This window comes from Haliotis rufescens, unplaced genomic scaffold (assembly GCF_023055435.1).
Source record: "Haliotis rufescens isolate VD_foot unplaced genomic scaffold, xgHalRufe1.0.p SCAF_31, whole genome shotgun sequence".
Taxonomy (NCBI): domain Eukaryota; kingdom Metazoa; phylum Mollusca; class Gastropoda; order Lepetellida; family Haliotidae; genus Haliotis; species Haliotis rufescens.
In genome coordinates, this window is record NW_025964013.1 from 1085795 (window position 1) to 1107277 (window position 21483).

Sequence of the window (21483 nt, forward strand, 5' to 3'; positions counted from 1 at the left end):
ATAACGATCATGAATAGATATTTTGAAAAGAAATTCTCTAGAAATTTCTCAAAACATTGAAAACTAGTCCATCCACAGACTAGTCCATCTGTGAAATTTGTAAGGGGGGAAGGGTGTAGCTGAGGACTGTAAACCGATCACTGTGGGAAATGTAGACAGGTGGTTATCTGGTTAGAATAGGTCTTCAGCAACCCACACGTGTAAAGGCGACTATGCTTGTCACCTAAGCAGTGACTAACAGGATCATGTTGTCATGTTGGTTGACTTGGTCTGACTTGGTTGATGCCACCGTATCCCTTTAGGGTGGATCGATGCTCATGATATCAATCACTGGATTGTCTGGTCTAGTTTGGATTACTTACAGACTGCCATTATGTAGCTGGAATATTGCTGAGTGTGGCATTAAACAACAAACAGACGAATGTTATCTGGGGCCATCACTGCTGTCACCACAAGACTTTCGGTATGAAGTATAATGCTAAATGACGGAAGTGTTGGTAAAGAGACAAAACACATGGTTATTCAAAGAAAATGCTTAAAATTAATAAGGATATATAAACAAGGTCTGATTTTCTACTGCACCGTAGCACATACATATGTTACCAGTTACAGTTAATGTGTAAAATGACTCAAATTTTCACTCAGGCCATTTACAAAATGCCAAAATATTTCAGTCATTTAACAATTATTTATCTGTCACATTGATGTAAAGTTATTAAGAAGTTCAAAAGGGCTAATACATCACAATGGGCTAACTAGGCTGGGATTGGAAGCGAAATATTTAAACGATTATACCTTGACTTTATTCTTATTTAAATTCTATCATTTTTAGGCACAGGGTGATGAAATTGAGAATAAATATGTCATGAATTCATTATCATTATATAATAAATGGAAAAATAATTGTAAAATGACTGAAATATTTTGGCATTTTGTAAGTGGCCTGAGTGATGATTTTCAGCAATTTAACATAAACAGGTGGTACAGAGGAGAAAACAAGACTATGGGTACCTTAAAGTGAGTGAGTGAGTATGGTGTTACGCCATCTTTAGCAATATTCCAGCAATATTACGGCGGGGGACACCAGAAATGGGCTTCACACATTGTATCTATGTGGGCAGTTGAACCCGGGTCTTGTCCCTCGTTAATATTCAGTATATTTACAAGATAAATTATGAAAAAATGAAGAATGGGAAATAATGAAACAGAAGTTAAATTAATTCAATGAATACAAGAATTCTAATGCAGATTTACTATGGTCGCAGAAACAACATACACAAAGTGTTTGCCTGACTGTAATGTAGATATTTTGTAGCTATTGAAACATTTATGTGAATATTTTTTTCAGATATCATAAGGAAAATTTCCTGTAGAATTTTTATTATTTCTTTACTCCATTAAATTTACATTAGAAGTGCCACTCGGTGACATACGACACACGCCTACACAACCACATGGCCAAAGCAGAGTCCACTCGGTGGGCTAGAAGGGGATAATTATTGTTCCCCTGGGAAAAATACTCAGGCCTCCATACACTATGTGTATACACAGACATATACAAATATATAGACAAAGCAATCAGATATAATTATAGACAGTTATACTTTCTTGACAGACAAGCGCTGATGGTGGGTTATATGTGATTAGCTGTTGATGCTGAGTTATATGTGATGTAGCTGTTGATGGTGGGTTATATGTGATGTAGCTGTTGATGGTGGGTTATGTGATGTAGCTGTTGATGGTGGGTTATGTATGCTGTAGCTGTTGATGGTGGGTTATATGTGCTGTAGCTGTTGATGATGGGTTATATGTGCTGTAGCTGTTGATGGTGGGTTATATGTGCTGTAGCTGTTGATGGTGGGTTAATGTAGCTGTTGATGGTGGGTTATATGTGCTGTAGCTGTTGATGGTGGGTTATATGTGATGTAGCTGTTGATGGTGGGTTATATGTGCTGTAGCTGTTGATGGTGGGTTATATGTGCTGTAGCTGTTGATGGTGGGTTATATGTGCTGTAGCTGTTGATGGTGGGTTATGTATGCTGTAGCTGATGATGGTGGGTTATATGTGATGTAGCTGTTGATGGTGGGTTATATGTGCAGTAGCTGTTGATGGTGGGTTATGTGATGTAGCTGTTGATGGTGGGTTATATGTGCTGTAGCTGTTGATGGTGGGTTATATGTGCTGTAGCTGTTGATGGTGGGTTATATGTGCTGTAGCTGATGATGGTGGGTTATATGTGCTGTAGCTGTTGATGGTGGGTTATATGTGCTGTAGCTGTTGATGGTGGGTTATATGTGCTGTAGCTGTTGATGGTGGGTTATGTGATGTAGCTGTTGATGGTGGGTTATATGTGCTGTAGCTGTTGATGGTGGGTTATATGTGCTGTAGCTGTTGATGGTGGGTTATATGTGCTGTAGCTGTTGATGGTGGGTTATATGTGATGTAGCTGTTGATGGTGGGTTATATGTGCTGTAGCTGTTGATGGTGGGTTATATGTGATGTAGCTGTTGATGGTGGGTTATATGTGCTGTAGCTGTTGATGGTGGGTTATATGTGATGTAGCTGTTGATGGTGGGTTATATGTGCTGTAGCTGTTGATGGTGGGTTATATGTGCTGTAGCTGTTGATGGTGGGTTATATGTGCTGTAGCTGTTGATGGTGGGTTATATGTGCTGTAGCTGTTGATGGTGGGTTATATGTGCTGTAGCTGTTGATGGTGGGTGGAATGCCGATGTTATCATACGTGTCATACATGTCATACGTGTCATACGTGTCATCAGTTGACATTGCCAATGTTTTCATATGTGTCATCTTTCTCTTCAGTTGACAATGCCGATGTTATCATACGTGTCATACCGTATTTTCTTGAGTATAGTGTGCACCCACGTATAATGCGCACCCCCCACTAGTGGGTTCAATGTTTTGGAAAAAAAGAAATTTCAATATTATGCGCAGAAAAAAATTACACCGTACCCTCTCAGCAAAGTCCGGCAAACGAACGGGTGCTGAGAAACTTTGTCAGTACAAATTCGAAATTTGAGATAAAAAATCACCAGACATGTTTATTTACCGTTTAAATAGTATTTATTGTTCTGCTAGGCATTGTTTTATATCTAGGGATTAAGATTACCTTGTGTATTTTCTCGTAAACTAAGTCGGAAACAGCAATCAGCTGTACACACGTTTTCTTGGAATCGACCGGTGATTCGGTCAAGACACACCCAATGATATAAGTTTAGGATTTTAAGTGCAAGGATCGGCAACAATTGTATCTGAAACTATTTTTTTTTATCAGGAATAATATATTCCATTATTTTCTTAATTATATGCAGCCTTTACTAAACATATTTAAAATAATAATAACCCTAAGCGAAGCAGCTGATCGCTATTCCCGGGTATTATTTTTTACATGGAACCAGTCTGACCAGTCACCCTCAAGGCTCACGCGCACGTGATCGCGTGATCTCAAGAATTTCATGTTGACATAGAATCGTCAAACAAAAACAAATATGACTTTTAACGAGTCAAAGTATGTCATTTATGATATATGTATCCATTCTCTGTCAACTAAAGTTCGTTTCAAGGCGGCAATAGCGGTATTCTGACGGTGGTTGCTGTTAATAACTGTGATTTGTGCGATCTTCTGATCGCTTCACACACGATTTCGCCGAAATTAATAAAAACAATATTATAAGGAATTTTGAATAAAATTAATGAAATAAGTTACAAACATAAGTCCAGATATACAAAGAACACTTTTTATAGCCAGACAGTGTAATTACATGATTATTTTGCGTACTTCAGTATGGATTTGTTGACATGGTATTTCCGGTGTTTCGTGCTCACGGTAATATCTTTCCATGGGGGAAAAAAACATCCAAACTCATAATTCGTGTATAATGCGCACCCCCTTCTACACAGCTGTGTTTTTTCGAAAAAAAGTGCGCACTATACTCAAGAAAATACGGTACGTGTCATCAGTTGACATTGCCGATGTTTTCATATGTGTCATCTTCCTCTTCAGTTGAGAATGCTGATGTTATCATACGTGTCATACGTGTCATCAGTTGACATTGCCGATGTTTTCATATGTGTCATCTTCCTCTTCAGTTGAGAATGCCTATGTTATCATACGTGTCATACGTGTCATCAGTTGACATTGCTGATGTTTTCATATGTGTCATACGTGTCATCAGTTGACATTGCTGATGTTTTCATATGTGTCATACGTGTCATCAGTTGACATTGCTGATGTTTTCATATGTGTCATACGTGTCATCAGTTGACATTGCTGATGTTTTCATATGTGTCATACGTGTCATCAGTTGACATTGCCGATGTTTTCATATGTGTCATACGTGTCATCAGTTGACATTGCTGATGTTTTCATATGTGTCATACGTGTCATCAGTTGACATTGCTGATGTTTTCATATGTGTCATACGTGTCATCAGTTGACATTGCTGATGTTTTCATATGTGTCATACGTGTCATCAGTTGACATTGCTGATGTTTTCATATGTGTCATACGTGTCATCAGTTGACATTGCCGATGTTTTCATATGTGTCATACGTGTCATCAGTTGACATTGCTGATGTTTTCATATGTGTCATCTTCCTCTTCAGTTGACAATGCCGATGCAGCCAGAGGGGGACGATTTAGTTCACGAAGCGCCCGATATGGAACTAGAGTGAGAGTGAGGAACAGGATCAGTTCAGCTAGGTATGGTCGCACAAGGTATGGTGGAACGAGGTACAGTGGAACGAGGTACGGTGGCACCAGGTTCAGTGGCACCAGGTACTAGGATTGAAACAGGAGGAGTGATTCATAATTTGTTTGTGACTAAACACACACTTGCTGAATCGTTAGACATCAATGTACTGTCATTAAAATGACAAAAAAACACAACAATTTCTTAAATCTTTCTACAAATGAGCGCATACATATCTAATACAAATATTGATGTTTCAAACAAGTACAGGTTTCCGAACACCTCGTGGTGAAAGCATACATAGGCACACACGTGCATCATGAGTTTTCATGCGATGATATGATACACGATGCACTTTTTTTTGTATCGATACAAGATGAAACTACTCATTTTCTGTACCATACCTCTCACCCCCCCACATTTGACATTTCTTTGCATACACAATAACCACATGTTCCTTCTGTTGTGTGCAAACCTGGCAGCACCAATGCTCAAAATCTCTGTTTTAGAATTTCTGCAACTTTTGGTAATTCAGGCGCATTGTTGTTAGTATGCAGGGCAACTGTAAGGAAACTGAAAAAAGTCAAACTGTGCGACACTTTGAATTTCGGACCAACACTTGGTCACTCGCACCGCTTGGATCACGGCTGCTCATTTAAACTGGTGCGGTTTCCTTGATCTATCAGCTGAGTTTATATCATATACATACCACTTTGAAAGAGGGAGACCAGAGTGCTCGTCACAGACGTTAATGTTAACTGTACCACCGCATTCAGAACTCTGCAGCTAGATGCATCTCTAAAGTTCCAAGATCCGATCATATCAGTCCTGTCCTCAAAGCACTACATTGGCTTCCAGTCTCCTTTCGTATAAACTATAAGATATGTATCAGGCCTCACGACTGCCTCAACAATAGCGACTATCCAGACTATCTCAAAGATCTTATATCCCTGTACTCTCCAGAGCGTGCTCTCCGATCCTCTGGTGGAACTCTACTGTATCAGCCTCTGTCTACTTCTGCTATGTCTGACCGTGCCTTCTCCTTTTGCAGTCCACAGTTATGGAACTCTTTGCCTTTGAATCTGAGAAACTCTGCTTCTAAGGAAACGTTTAAGTCTCTCCTCAAAACCCACTTCTTCACTTCAGCTTTTCAATAGATCTCCTGATTGTTGGCATATACATTACATAGACATTACTTTTTAAATTTGTCACAGCGCCAGTGAGCAACTGTCGATGGATATAAGGCGCTTTACAAATCAATTATTATTATTATTATTATTAACTGTACCACCCTGTCCTGAAGACCTGCAAATCAACACAATATAGTCTGCTTGCATGTTAGTGACAGCTTCAAATGAAGGGCAAGGTCACCATCGGAACAAGAAAAGACAAATGTGATCTACTGACAGCTTTTTTTACACAAGCGATCAATAGGAACTGTTATTGTTCACATTTAGGATGTTCTTTGCCACAAAAACAAAAGTCGGTCACACTTCCACTGAGTTTTCGAGTTATCGGGACTGTTCAGTTTGAGTGATCTGGTCGTGCAGTCATGTATGTTATTTCATGTCACAAAATACGCTTCAAAGAGGACACAGATGGCACAACCGGAGCATCCCACGTAAGTCTCGATATCTGTCCAGAAAGTTTAAAGTGACTACACGTCACCACGCTGAACCTTTTATGTTAAATCAAATCAAAAGAAGCAAAAGTGCTCGGGTGCATCACGCTCATAGGGACCCTCCATCTATTGCTAGTCGTACGTTGCAAATGGATAAAGCTCAATTATATAATGTCTGTAGTAGCTCTATGCATAACTAATATAGACTGCAAAGCCAATTTTAAGAGTGCAACTATCTTGTTTGGTTTAATAATGTGAGTATAAATGTCTCTTGCTTTCATGAGATTATTATCCCCCTCCGTGAAGTGGGGCGGGGATATTGGAACGGAGTTTGCCTGTCCGTCCATCCCTCAGTCCATCCATCTGTCCTTTCGTCTGTCCATCGGGTTCTCAAAGGGGTCAAATTTCCTCAAAAACTATTAAAGTCAGAGAAAATATTTGTTTACAGAGTTATGGCCCTTGACCCATGTTATTTTAGTTTGTGCAGGGGGACAAGTTTTCCCAGAAACCACTGAAGCTACATGAATGGAAGTTTGAATGCTTATCTAAGAGATACCTGTCAAGACTGAGTTTGAAAAATTGGTCCCGTGAATTATTTGTTTACAGTGTTATGGCCTTCGATCTATAGTATTTGTGTAATGGGGACAAGTTTTCTCAGAAACAACTGAAGATAGCTCATCTAAGAGATCCTTATCAAGGCTGTGTAATTTTTTCCAATAAAAGGGCCTTTTGTGTGTATTAAATTCACATTTAATTATTTTTTCTGATGACAAATAGTGGCCCATGTGCCTATCTCTTCTTAAGGCTTGTTGGGGCTCTTTTGTCTGTTTACGTTCACTATTATATGAACAAACAAACTTCGAATGTGCCTCATGACGGGGGATAGTGATAAAGCTGTTTTCTTGTGTCAGTTCTGCCTTGTAGTTGTAAAAGTGAATGACGACATTTTTTATGAATGAAAAAAGTAGTTCTGGTGTGACAGAGGTCACGGTTATCCAATCAAAACGAATAAAAGCTGTCAACCTTATACAACACACTATACAACATACCATCTTCCCGAGGCAAGTGAGTTAACTGACTATAAAAGTCCTGTTTCAACCCTTGCCGGACTAGGCTAGTATTATGGAGTTACATTTTGGCTGGACTAATTAGTCTATGCATAGTCCAATCAAAATCGTGCACCGAAATTGAAATCCGGTTTGTAAAGTGTCATGCAGATTTCGGTCGACTGGAGGATTTGCAAAGCATGTGCACCGCTAACTCGTTGTCAACAGATATTTTCAAAATCTTTTCATGTTATTAATCAAGGTTCTCACGTGATTTGATGCACTTCGCGTTGTAAGACTCGTTTTATCACAATATAGATCTTCATTATCGACCAGACCATCTTGACTGGGAGCCACCATTTTGTTTGAAGCAAATGCAGGTGACACGAGAGGTTGAATCTGATAGGAGAGGCATGGAAAGGACATAACTCGTAATAGCCACTGGTGGTGCTACGATCGAGCCCAGGAATTCCAGCTTTGTTCGGCAAGGGTGGAAACTGGACTTTTAAAGTCAGTTAACTCTCTTGCCTCGGGAAGATGTTGACATACATATTTAGTATCTTACCACCTGTATCTTCACTACGTGGGTAATAATAAAATAGATGCTACGAACATGAATCTCCAGAAAGCTTTTCCTTTGGACCCTGCTCTGAAATATTTATGGTAAAGAAGTTTTCATGTGATTTGATGTAAATATGTGTATTGCGATATATATGTTATCGTGACCTATGACTCATTATACGTATCGTGACCTCTCTGTATCATTTCATCCCTACCAGGTACGGAAGTAGCAGGGTCCGCATTCGTCAGCGAGTCCGCTACCGAGGCAGCTCAAGGATGTACAAGGGCAGCTATGGTCTGACCAGATCTACATGGAAGAATGCCTTCCTGCTGGGAACTATCTACCACGGCCCGTGGTACCTCCGCTCCCGACGCTATCACTCTCACCCAAACAACAGTACGTGTACCTTTGTCTTTTTCTTCTGTCGTTTTGTCTGTGAATGAGTATGTCATAATTTTTCCAAGTGTTGAAAAAAAAAAAAATGAAGAATGACAGTTTTCTCAACAGCCGTCCTGTTATTTGAAATATTGTCTTCTTTCTATAATCAGTAGTTCTTAGAAGTTGCGGAGGTCAGGTAGCTTAGTGGTTGAAGAGTTAGCTCGTCACACCAGAGACCCAGGTTTGATTCCTGATATGGGTACAATGTGTGAAGCCCATTTCTGGTGTCCCTTGCGATGATATTGCTGGAATATTGCTAAAAGAGGCGTACTCACTCAAAGAAGTCCCCTATGTTCAGAGGAGGGCACCTACTGCACTAATTACAGAAAATGGATGACAGGGAACATATGTCCTTAGTTTCAATATTGTCTTCCAGTGCCGACCATATGTCGCAATAACTACGAGACTGATGACAACAACACTGTGTACAACCTCTTCTTCTGCCCTCGCTTCTTCGAACCTGACGACTTCCAGTACTGCTGTGGCCCTGAACTTCGTGAATACTGCTGCAAGTATTTCGACAGGTAACTACAGAAAACCCACGTGTTGACATCAAGAGGACTCTGTGTGAATTAGTAGAAAAACTTTTCACTTCATAAGGCCTTTTATTTTGTCAGTTAAAATTATTCTATACCGTAAACTACAGTTATAACGAACTCCAATGGGCAACTGATTTTAGTTTGTTATAACCGTAGTTCATTATTAGCATATGTACGGCATATATACAGCAAATGGCCAGGATCCAAAAAATAAGTTCATCTTCTCCGTCAGTTTGTTATAACCATGTTCGTTATAAACATAGTTTACTGTATTTTTCTTTCAATCACCTATATTGAAGTTTAGACCAAATTCTGTAATAAAAAATAATGTGGCCTATCCTTCAATATTGGTGGTCGAAAGAAAAACTAAAATCATTATTAATCTAAGCTTAGTACTGCTTCTGTTTCTTATGAACTTGAGGGCAGTCGGGTCGCCTAGTTGTTAAGGCGTTCGCTCATCACGCCGAGGACCCGGGTTTGATTCCCGACATGGGTACAATGTGTGAACCCCATTTCTTTCTGGTGTCCCCAGCCATGATATTTCTGGAATATTGCTAAAAGCTGCCTAAAACCAAACTCACTTAACTCTTTCTTATGTACTTGAAGGTCATTCCAATTTTTTTAAAAAGTCCTTAAAAATTCTGCTTTTTAAACACACAACCCCTGCCAGTGAAGTGCTACAATATTTTATTTTATTTATTTCCCTTTACATGAGCACTGCTTTACTGTGCATCTCGTGTTATGGTCATGGCGGCAATAGGAGTTTGTGTGCTTGTTTTGCCATTTGCAAATTTGGTCGATGAAGACATGAAATTTACAATAAAACATCCCTCGACATGATGATTTACAAATCCAATGGTATTTGTGTACTGTATGCCGGACAATGTTTCATACGCCGAGATTAGATTACATGTTTATTTGTCTCGTAAAATAATCCAGAACTAGAAATCAGCTGTTCACACATTTTCAGAACATGGCACAGACAGCTGCTGCAGAAAATGTCTGAAAATTCCTTTGTAGCAATTTTGCAAAGGAAGATATAGAAACATTCAACAGCTGAAACACAGACATTTGCTTTTCTGAGAATAAGATATTTTAAAACTGTGTGGTGGTTATCCCAAACAGACTAGTACCAAGAGATGAATGCTGACTAATGTCCACACGAGAGGCAGGTGAAACGAATATGATGTAATATAACCAGATGAACTAGGGTGTATGGGTTACCTAGCCTGGAACCCGTGCAGAATCCGGTGTAGAATAGATCTTCAGCAACCCATGTTTGTCGTAAGAGGCGACTAACGGGATCGGGTGGTCAGGCTCGCTGACTTGGTCGATGCTTGTCATCATATCTCAATTGCGTAGGTTGATGCTTATGATGTCAATCACTGGATTGTCTGGTCAAGACTCAATTATTTACAAACCGCCGTCATATAGCTGGAAATTAGCTTTCATCATGGCCTGTTTGTCGATCTTCCCATCCAAATGTTTAGAAAATGTTATGACCTAAAGCGAAAGGATAACCAACGTCAGCACCACACCCGTGCTCGTGGGTTTCACCAAAGTGGTAAACGTCTGAGACCTGCATCACTTCAGGCTTCCCTCCTCCCGCATCAGCTCACATGCCGGGATGTAACTGGAATACTGTTCAAAGCTGTGTTGAACTCATTCACGTTAACCGTGAGCACCAAACGTATAATTGCCACCCATGTTCTCTCAGCGCCGGTCGGACTGCAGGAATCGTGATCGGCGTGCTGGTGGTGGTGGTCATCGTTGGGATCATCGTGTATTGCGTATGTAAGAAGAGGTCGAACCAAGGTGGCAAAGTTTTAAGCCCTTTCTCCAAATCAGAACCAGGTGAGTACATTGTCTTCTACCCACCATACCGCCACATTAGTAGTCACTTCATGGTAGTTCGATGTATAGCACATCCTGTCCCACATCCACAAAACATTCTTTTAGCATCAGCACGTTTTGCTGGTTCCTGATTGGTTTGGGAGAATTTCCCCATGTGCAGATTCCGAGGCAGACTGTGGTCCAAGTTCTCCTGCCTTGTCTGAGAGCAGACTGGCATGTAGCATGTCATGGTAACAAATTTTGGATTAAATGCAATAAGTAATGAATTTTGACTTAGCTGCACTGAATAACCATCTATTGCTAGGGACACTGAGGTACTTCTTCCTGTTTGTGCACACAGGCCAGAGCAACCTCTTGTTGTACAGACTGTTTGGTCATTGTTGTTAGTGTGCCAAGAAATGGGATGGCAAAATGAAATATTAACATTTTCATCATTGATTGGATGTCAGTATCCTTTAGAAAACCTTGAAATGAAAGTTATGACAAAGGCATTAGTAGAAATGATTTGTGGTTTCAATCAACATTTCTTTTTTTTACTTTGGACAAATTTGGATAATTTATCGTGTAGAGCTAACAGATGTGGCTAGACCATGTAGGTTATGTCCTGTGCATTTCGCACTTTCATTTAGTGATCCATTTCATTCCTGTTGTTGAGATATCTTTTAATAAGATGAGTATTTATCTCGATGAAAGTTTCCATGTAACATTTACACCAGACTGAGGTGTGTGTTGTGTACTCAGGGGAATATTGATCAATATGTACATGAAATATGATGAGTTTGGAGTGTCATGGATGAACGGAACGACCCTTATCTAAAGTAGAGAAGTATATCGAACAAGGAGAAAGCTTGCTTCTGAGGCCTGAACATGACAGGGGGAGACAGTTCAACCTGTTGAATGCCTGCCTGTGTTTGCAGCATGTGCAGTCTTGCCTTGTTATATGATTTTTGCTCTTGTTTCTTTTCTTTAACTATAGCATATGGTAAGTTACATTTTATGCTTTAATGCTTCACAGCTGTAACCCGTGTCCCGTCCAAAGCATAACACTTCAAATATTGGGTTTTCTGTTTAACCAAGCAATGTAACCTATTTTTCAGAGAATTAACAACATTAATCGTCCCTACTATCAATTTTAGAAATAAATATCCCTAAAGTTACCATGAAGTTATGAATACATGACCCTGATGGCTCCATACCTTTCATCCATGCAGATTCCCTGCTTAGTGCTGTTCCCACCCCAAACACATCCACCCTTAGTGCTGTTCCCACCCCAAACACATCCACCCTTAGTGCTGTTCCCACCCCAAACACAGCCACCCTTAGTGCTGTTCCCACCCCAAACACAGCCACCCTTAGTGCCGTTCCCACCCCAACACATCCTCTCATGTGGGTAACATGGTGGAGAGAGTGTTTCTTCCTATGAAACCTGGGTTTGATGGCTCCATACCCTCATCCACTCAGTCACCCTGCTGTCTTGTTGAAGACAAAACCCAACAAAACCCCTGTAGACTTCCTCCCAACCCCACAAAACCCCTGTAAACCCAGCAATAACATGGTCATGCTGAATAATTGTGGGATGCCACTCCAATGTGACATTGATTATGCTGTTATTAACCTCACAAAGATGTGGTGTTCCACACTTCAACATTATTGCAGATACATGTGTGCTACATAGTCGCGTGGAGCATTGTGGGGCCTGTTGTTCAGTGTAGATTCTAACATTGATTCTGTACCCCTGGGACAATGCAGAGTCCTGACACACAGCTTCGCCTGTTGTTCAGTGGTTGTGTCTCAGAACACACAAGTCCTGGCACTCAGCTGAGCCTGTTGTTCAGTGGTTGTGTCTCAGAACACACACTTCCTGGCACTCAGCTGAGCCTGTTGTTCAGTGGTTGTGTCTCAGAACACACAAGTCCTGACACACAGCTGAGCCTGTTGTTCAGTGGTTGTGTCTCAGAACACACAAGTCCTGGCACTCAGCTGAGCCTGTTGTTCAGTGGTTGTGTCTCAGAACACACAAGTCCTGGCACTCAGCTTCACCTGTTGTTCAGTGGTTGTGTCTCAGAACACACAAGTCCTGGCACTCAGCTGAGCCTGTTGTTCAGTGGTTGTGTCTCAGAACACACACTTCCTGGCACTCTGCTGAGCCTGTTGTTCAGTGGTTGTGTCTCAGAACACACAAGTCCTGGCACTCAGCTGAGCCTGTTGTTCAGTGGTTGTGTCTCAGAACACACACTTCCTGGCACTCAGCTGAGCCTGTTGTTCAGTGGTTGTGTCTCAGAACACACACTTCCTGGCACTCAGCTGAGCCTGTTGTTCAGTGGTTGTGTCTCAGAACACACAAGTCCTGGCACTCAGCTGAGCCTGTTGTTCAGTGGTTGTGTATCAGAACACACACTTCCTATTTTTCATGGTATACAACCTACATGTACATAAATGTTCTTGACAACACAAGCTATATGTATGTCGCTAACTTTCTTTGAGCGTAGGCTAGAACCATGCTAACCTACTTATCTCCCATCAGTAATTGATATTTAGGATCTTGTAAAATGTTCTTGATTTATGATATTCATTTACTAAAATGTAATGCCTTTCCTCTTAACCATGTTAACTCACCCACTAGTTTATATATTTATATCAGTAATGTTATATGTCAAGATGATCAGATTCATGCCAACATTACTAGTTCCCCTGACAAAGGTCAAGGGAGCTTATGTCAAGGCCTGTTTGTCCGTTGTCCGTGATCCATTGTCCGTTGTCAACATCTTGTCAGACCCCACAGGACCATTGGAACTAAACCTTCACATTCTTTTTCCCACCAATGATGACACCCCAGTTGTTTCAAGAGGTTCGAGTCCTGTTTTAATGTGGCCACCATGGCAGCAATATTGAAAAACCTTTTCATGGCCATATTTGTTCAATATATATGACACTGGGCACATGTGAAGTTAGTAGTGGAGCTCAATATATATGTTCTGTTTTTAGCAATGTTTTAAATTTTGAGCTTTGTAGTTTGACCATGCTCTTAAGTTATCTCAAACTTCTTTCCTCACCCTTTGAAACATCATCTCCCTCAGCACCCCTGCCCCAAAGATGCAGAAACTTCACATTCTTGGTCCCACCATTGAACAAGGATTGAATATGATTTTCAATGTGGCCACTGTGGCAGTTATATGGAAAAAACTTCATAGGGTCACTGCTAAGCAGACCCGTGAAGATTCAGGGTAGAATAGGTCTTCAGCAACCCATGCTTGCTGTAAAAGGCAACTATGCTTGTCGTAAGAGGCGACTTACGGGATCGGGTGGTCAGGCTCGCTGACCTGGCTGATGCATGTCATCGATCCCAGTTACGTGGATCGATGCTCATAATGTCAGTCACTGGATTGTCTGGTCAAGACTCGATTATTTAAAGACCGCCATCATATAGCTGGAATATTGCTGAGTGCGGTGTTAAACAACACACCAACCAACCAACCAACACTGCTAAGCCATAGCTGCCCCAAATATATGTAAGTGCTCTTAAATTATCTCAAATTGAAGGTTTTTTGTGCTAACATCTTCTCTGAAATTGTCAGACTTAGGAAGCTTTGACATGTCTGGCCCTCCATGATGACATCAAATTTTGTTCAAATCCACACTTAAAATTTAATTTAAAAAATAATAAATTGTTCAGATCATTAGGATTTTACTCCTTTTTGTTGTGAAAGAATTAGAAAAATTGTATGGCATTAGAATAATGATTCTCCTTTGACTGTTTATGAGGCTTGGTGTAAATTAGGTTTAACTGTTGTTGAACTATGCTCTACAATAATGCATTCATTGTTGCAGATCCATAGTGCATAGTTAGTTACTTGTATCTTGTAGTTAGTACTTTTGTCTTCAGCAGATTTATGTGCATACTGGAGTATGACCAGTTGACATGACTTTTCTATGAGAGAGTTGACTGCATAGTTTGTATTTTAGTCATAGAACTTATTTCTAATTATACCACTTCCAGATGTGTACAAAAGTGTTACCAAATATAGTCATAGAACTTATTTCTAATTATACCGCTTCTAGATGTGTACAAGAGTGTTACCAAATATAGTCATGGAACTTATTTCTAATTATACCACTTCTAGATGTGTACAAAAGTGTTACCAAATATAGTCATAGAACGGATTTCTTATTAAACCACTTCTAAATGCATATTGAAGTGTTATCAAAGATTGACAAAAAAGACAGCAGAAAAATAAAACCTGTATGTTTTGTCAACATTATATATCCTATGCTCAGGCTCCCGTTCATCAAGTGATCTTAGCCCTGCAGCTGTCCGTGTCTTGCACTTAGATGTGTGGTTCTAACTGTAGTGATAGTTCCCTATCAGTGTTCATCGCATGGTGCAAGTGCAATCCTGTTTTATGTGTTGTTGTACAAATGTGTGGCTTATTTACCCATTTGTTGGTTCAGTGTATGTTTGCTTGCATGTTCTAGCCATCACCAATCAGTATTGTAAGTACACTGTGTGTGTGTGTGCATGTCTACATAGTCTGCATGCTGCTGCTTGTAGTGGTTGAATATCCAGGAGACACAGTTGTTGGGACGCTTCGTCCATGTCTGGATCAAGGACAGTCACAATCACAGTTTCCAGTGGCTCCTAGTTCTACGTAACCATGTGTGAAACAGATTCACTTTTAGATTGGACCTATTCCTGTAGAGGGGCGGTCAGGTAGCCTTGTGGTTAAAGCATTCGCTCTTCATGCAGAAGACCCGGGTTCGATTCTCGACATGGGTACAATGTGTGAAGCCCATTTCTAGTGTCCCCCGCTATGATATTGCTTTAATATTGCTAAAAGCATAAAAGGCTCTAATGTGTTTCTATGCATTACTTTTCCCTGTGGGGGCATGGGTGGCCCAGTCATCTAAGGCGCCACGATTCGCTGTGCAGAGTTGCGTCCCTTGGGCACTCCAGAAACCTATCATCGTGGGTTCGAATCCCGGTTCGCCCTGATTATGTTTCTAGGTTTGTCAGCACCATACCCGTGCTCGTGGGTTTCACCGAAATGGTAAACGCCTGAGACCTGCATCACTTCGGGCTTTCCTCCCACATTAAGCTGACACGCCGTGATATAACTGGAATACTGTTAAAAGCGGTGTTAAACCCAACTCACTCACTCACTCACTTTTCCCTGTGTGAGAGGTAGACCCATGTTGAGAACATTCTCATTGTATCCTGTTCACCAACACTTTGTGCCACAACTATGCACTAAGGCTTAGACTGACTTTAACACACCTGTTAATAATTAGTTAGAGTTAAACACTAAACATGCTTCTTAATTTCTATCTTTCTGATTAGAACTCTATTACAACTTGGCAGCCATATTGGATTTTCTAAAAACCAACTTCAGAACAGTTGATAATTGTTTGATGACAAATATCATATTTTTGATGCGATTAGGAAGGAATAGTTGTGTTGGTGTGAACACTAAGTACTGTCATACCTGGTCATTGTGTATGGCAGACAGGAGCAATGTTATACAATTACACATGTTAATTCACAGAGGTGTTTAGACCTTCATACATCGCATCAACACAACTGCGTATCTGCTGACTAGCTTGCACTGATCCTAATGTTTCCCACTATTGCCCTAATATTATCACACTCACTTAAAGTTACTAATCCATGAGACCCGTGAAGATCCGAGGAGGATAGGTCTTCCGCAACCCTTGCTTGCCATAAAAAGCGACTATTCTTGTCATAAGAGGCGACCAACAGAATCGGAGGGTCAGGCTCGCTGACTTGGTTGATGCTTGTCATCGTATCACAATTGCCTGGATCGATGCTCATGATGTCAATCACTGGATTGTCTGGTCCAAACTCTATTATTTACAGACTGCTGTCATATAGCTGGAATATTGCTGATTGTGGCGTTAAACAACAAACAAACAAAACTAATCCCTAACTTATATTTGAAATTTTCTTCCACTCCTTGTCTACATTGTTCAGGTGGCCATGGTGTAAAACCAAGGTCACTGTCAAATTTTGAAAGTTTGTTTTGTTTTTGTGCCCATACATTGAGTTAGTTTCTTAGTAGAGGTGAAAGTAGAGAGTACTGTTTGTTCTGTTTTCACAGCCGGAAGCTCTTCAAAGGGTATAATGTGTGTATTTCCAGTGATTTATGTACAGGGGTCTGTGAAGGACCATTGTATTCAGATGTACGAACACACAGCTTTATTGCTGGGTCTGTGAAGGACCATTGTATACGGATGTAGGAACACACAGCTTTACTGGTGGTCTGTGAAGGACCATTGTATACGGATGTAGGAACACACAGCTTTATTGGTGGGTCTGTGAAGGACCATTGTATACGGATGTAGGAACACACAGCTTTATTGCTGGGTCTGTGAAGGACCATTGTATACAGTGTAGGAACACACAGCTTTATTGGTTGGTCTGTGAAGGACCATTGTATATGGATGCAGGAACATGCAGCTTTATTGGTGGGTCTGTGAAGGACCATTGTATACGGATGTAGGAACATACAGCTTTATTGGTGGTCTGTGAAGGACCATTGTATACGGATGTAGGAACATATAGCTTTATTGGTGGGTCTGTGAAGGACCATTGTATACAGATGTAGGAACATGCAGCTTTATTGGTGGGTCTGTGAAGGACCATTGTATATGGATGCAGGAACATGCAGCTTTATTGGTGGGTCTGTGAAGGACCATTGTATACGGATGTAGGAACATACAGCTTTATTGGTGGTCTGTGAAGGACCATTGTATACGGATGTAGGAACATATAGCTTTATTGCTGGGTCTGTGAAGGACCATTGTATACAGATGTAGGAACATGCAGCTTTATTGGTGGTCTGTGAAGGACCATTGTATACAGATGTAGGAACATACAGCTTTATTGGTGGTCTGTGAAGGACCATTGTATACAGATATAGGAACACACAGCTTTATTGGTGGTCTGTGAAGGACCATTGTATGCGGATGTAGGAACATATAGCTTTATTGCTGGGTCTGTGAAGGACCATTGTATACAGATGTAGGAACATGCAGCTTTATTGGTGGTCTGTGAAGGACCATTGTATACAGATGTAGGAACATACAGCTTTATTGGTGGTCTGTGAAGGACCATTGTATACAGATAAAGGAACACACAGCTTTATTGGTGGTCTGTGAAGGACCATTGTATACGGATGTAGGAACACACAGCTTTATTGGTGGGTCTGTGAAGGACCATTGTATATGGATGTAGGAACATACAGCTTTATTGGTGGGTCTGTGAAGGACCATTGTATACGGATGTAGGAACACAAAGCTTTATTGCTGGGTCGGTAAAGGACCATTGTATACAGTGTAGGAACACAAAGCTTTATTGCTGGGTCTGTGAAGGACCATTGTATGCGGATGTAGGAACACACAGCTTTATTGATGGGTCTTTGAAGGACCATTGTATGCGGATGTAGGAACACACAGCTTTATTGATGGGTCTTTGAAGGACCATTGTATAGGGATGTAGGAACACACAGCTTTATTGATGGGTCTGTGAAGGACCATTGTATGCGGATGTAGGAACACACAGCTTTATTGATGGGTCTTTGAAGGACCATTGTATGCGGATGTAGGAACACACAGCTTTATTGATGGGTCTTTGAAGGACCATTGTATAGGGATGTAGGAACACACAGCTTTATTGATGGGTCTTTGAAGGACCATTGTATGCGGATGTAGGAACACACAGCTTTATTGATGGGTCTTTGAAGGACCATTGTATAGGGATGTAGGAACACACAGCTTTATTGATGGGTCTGTGAAGGACCATTGTATGCGGATGTAGGAACACACAGCTTTATTGATGGGTCTGTGAAGGACCATTGTATACGGATGTAGGAACACACAGCTTTATTGGTGGTCTGTAAAGGACCATTGTATACGGATGTAGGAACACACAGCTTTATTGGTGGTCTGTGAAGGACCATTGTATACGGATGTAGGAACACACAGCTTTATTGGTGGTCTGTGACGGACCATTGTATACAGTGTAGGAACACACAGCTTTATTGGTGGTCTGTGAAGGACCATTGTATACGGATGTAGGAACACACAGCTTTATTGGTGGTCTGTGAAGGACCATTGTATACGGATGTAGGAACACACAGCTTTATTGGTGGGTCTGTGAAGGACCATTGTATACGGATGTAGGAACATACAGCTTTATTGCTGGGTCTGTGAAGGACCATTGTATATGGATGTAGGAACACACAGCTTTATTGGTGGTCTGTGAAGGACCATTGTATACAGTGTAGGAACACACAGCTTTATTGGTGGGTCTGTGAAGGACCATTGTATACGGATGTAGGAACATACAGCTTTATTGCTGGGTCTGTGAAGGACCATTGTATATAGTGTAGGAACACACAGCTTTATTGCTGGGTCTGTGAAGGACCATTGTATACAGATGTAAGAACATACAGCTTTATTGCTGGGTCTGTGAAGGACCATTGTATACGGATGTAGGAACACATAGCTTTATTGGTGGGTCTGTGAAGGACCATTGTATACGGATGTAGGAACACACAGCTTTATTGGTGGGTCTGTGAAGGACCATTGTATACAGATGTAAGAACATACAGCTTTATTGGTGGGTCTGTGAAGGACCAGTGTATACGGATGTAGGAACACACAGCTTTATTGCCGGGTCTGTGAAGGACAACAATGTAGTGATACTTTGTAATTGCAATAGCAAGGTAGCAACACTTTGTAAAACATGCAACTATATGTAACATGTAACAAAGTAGCAAAACTAATGTAATGTATAACAATGTAGCTGCACTCAGTAACACCTACACATATGTAATACTTGCAACAATGTAGCAACACTATGTAACAGTGTGTGGATTAGTTCCCAAAGTTCACTGGCCAGGAAGGCTTGTACAAAATACAATGTATACTGCAAGCCCTCGTCATATTTTACCTGCCCGAAACACTTTTGATAAACTACGAAATGAAAGCAAAACGGCGCAGACTTTGACGTTAAATAACGCCTTAACTGACCATGTGAGTCGTAGAAATAAATATGTATTGGCCAACTAGACAGTCAGGCCAGCTTTACGGAATATGTTGCTCTGCTCAAAGTCACCAGCATTTGGCTTGCAGGCAGGCAGCAATTTCGAACATTGTATGTAACTAAGACCTGAAGACGATGGTGTTTTTGTTTCAGCCCCTGCACCTACCATGACGTACGCCGCACCAGTGCAGCCTCCCCCCGCAGAGGCAGGCCCGCCGCCAGGATACCCTGATGCAGGTCAGTACCTCATACACATCATCCAACACCAGCTGCAGCTGACCTGTGAGTTTCCTTTCAGGGCTTTGAACACCGGGAGTCCACTTCATGATTAACAGTTGGGTATAGGTGAGGTCGGGCAGCCTAGTAGTTAAAGTGTTCACTCATCAGGCCGAAGACCCGGGTTAGATTCCCCACATGGGTACAATGTGTGAAGCCCATTGCTGGTGTCCCCCGCTGTGATAATGCTGTAATATTGCTATAACAATACTTACTCACTCACTCACTACAGTATAGAGGCTGGATGTCGACTGTACACCGTCTCTGGTGACATCTGGAAATATCCAGTTAACCATTATTTCTTGAAGTACATACTCTGCCACGTTGTGCCCACAGACATCTGTTCCTTGGTAATAAGCACAGTGTGAGTTCCACCATGGTCTTCTAACCATCGGATACATTGATGGCACAGTCATCTCAACGCTACAATTCCCTGTGCAGAGTTATGTCCCTTGGGCACAACAGCACCTACTGGGTTTGAGTCCCTGATTGACTCTGATTACATAACTATCATCGCCATACCGGCACTCATGGGTGTCACTAGAGTGGTAAACACTTGCGTCACTTCCCTCACACATGAAACTCACCACACATGATATACCGTATTCAACGTAATAAGCGCCCCGCTCTAATAAGCGCCCACGGTGATATTTGCTAATATATTGGCAAGTGAACAATCCCAATTAGCACCCCTTCCGATTGATCAATGTACACAAGATCTATTTATTCGTGTATAATACGCAATCGTGTGTTATATGCACTCTTAATTATGGGCAATTAAAGTCTGGAAAAATATATCTGTCGTATATAAACAGTCAGGCCGTCAGCATAAACCACGATATTTATCTTTCAACTCTGTTTATTCCACCAAAATAATATTCTGATAAGAGCCCCCTATTTCTAATTTTGAGAGCGCCCTGGGCGCTTATTACGTCAAATACGGTAACTGAAATTGTTTCAGAGCGTTGTCAAACCAAGCTCGTTCTCCGATAACCTAGCTAAGGACTTTTTCTGTATGTTGATAACAACTGTTGATGATCTGATTCTGAAACCGGCATCGTCAAAGCATCCTGTCATACAGATCTGTTTTCTTCTGAAATCTAATGCAAACATTCTGGTCTGTGAGTACTACTGTATGCATGTTACCATGGTAACATTCTGTATAGCACTTGCCTTCGTGTGCAACAGTCTTATATTCTATTTCTTGCTTTTGATTCAATTTGATAGACAAGGATTATTGTATTATAGTATATAACTCTCAGAACATCATCTTGGCCATAGATTCTATAGGAAACATAGCAATTGTTTCTTACGAATTTTACATATAGTCATGATAATCCATAAGAATAATTATCTTACACGTTGTTGTTTCC

General features: G+C 40.9%; 1 protein-coding gene across 10 annotated transcripts in view; it reads left to right on the top strand.

Moving 5' to 3' along the window:
- Positions 1–21483, top strand: part of LOC124136801 (proline-rich protein HaeIII subfamily 1-like) — a 46129-nt gene that overhangs the window by 15368 nt on the left and 9278 nt on the right. For 3 of the 10 annotated variants that reach the window (XR_007217769.1, XM_046502837.2, XM_046502844.2), the window contains exons 2-8: positions 4628–4799; positions 8160–8338; positions 8757–8904; positions 10637–10773; positions 11750–11755; positions 15247–15264; positions 19988–20071. Coding sequence is in view for 9 of the 10 variants with exons in the window: in XM_046502837.2 (XP_046358793.2) it covers positions 4628–4799; positions 8160–8338; positions 8757–8904; positions 10637–10773; positions 11750–11755; positions 15247–15264; positions 19988–20071 (744 nt within the window). In the remaining variant the exon portion in view is untranslated. The remainder of the gene's footprint in view (positions 1–4627; positions 4800–8159; positions 8339–8756; positions 8905–10636; positions 10774–11749; positions 11756–15246; positions 15265–19987; positions 20072–21483) is intronic. The other 7 variants (XM_046502838.2, XM_046502845.2, XM_046502840.2 and 4 more) reach the window with 5 other exon arrangements.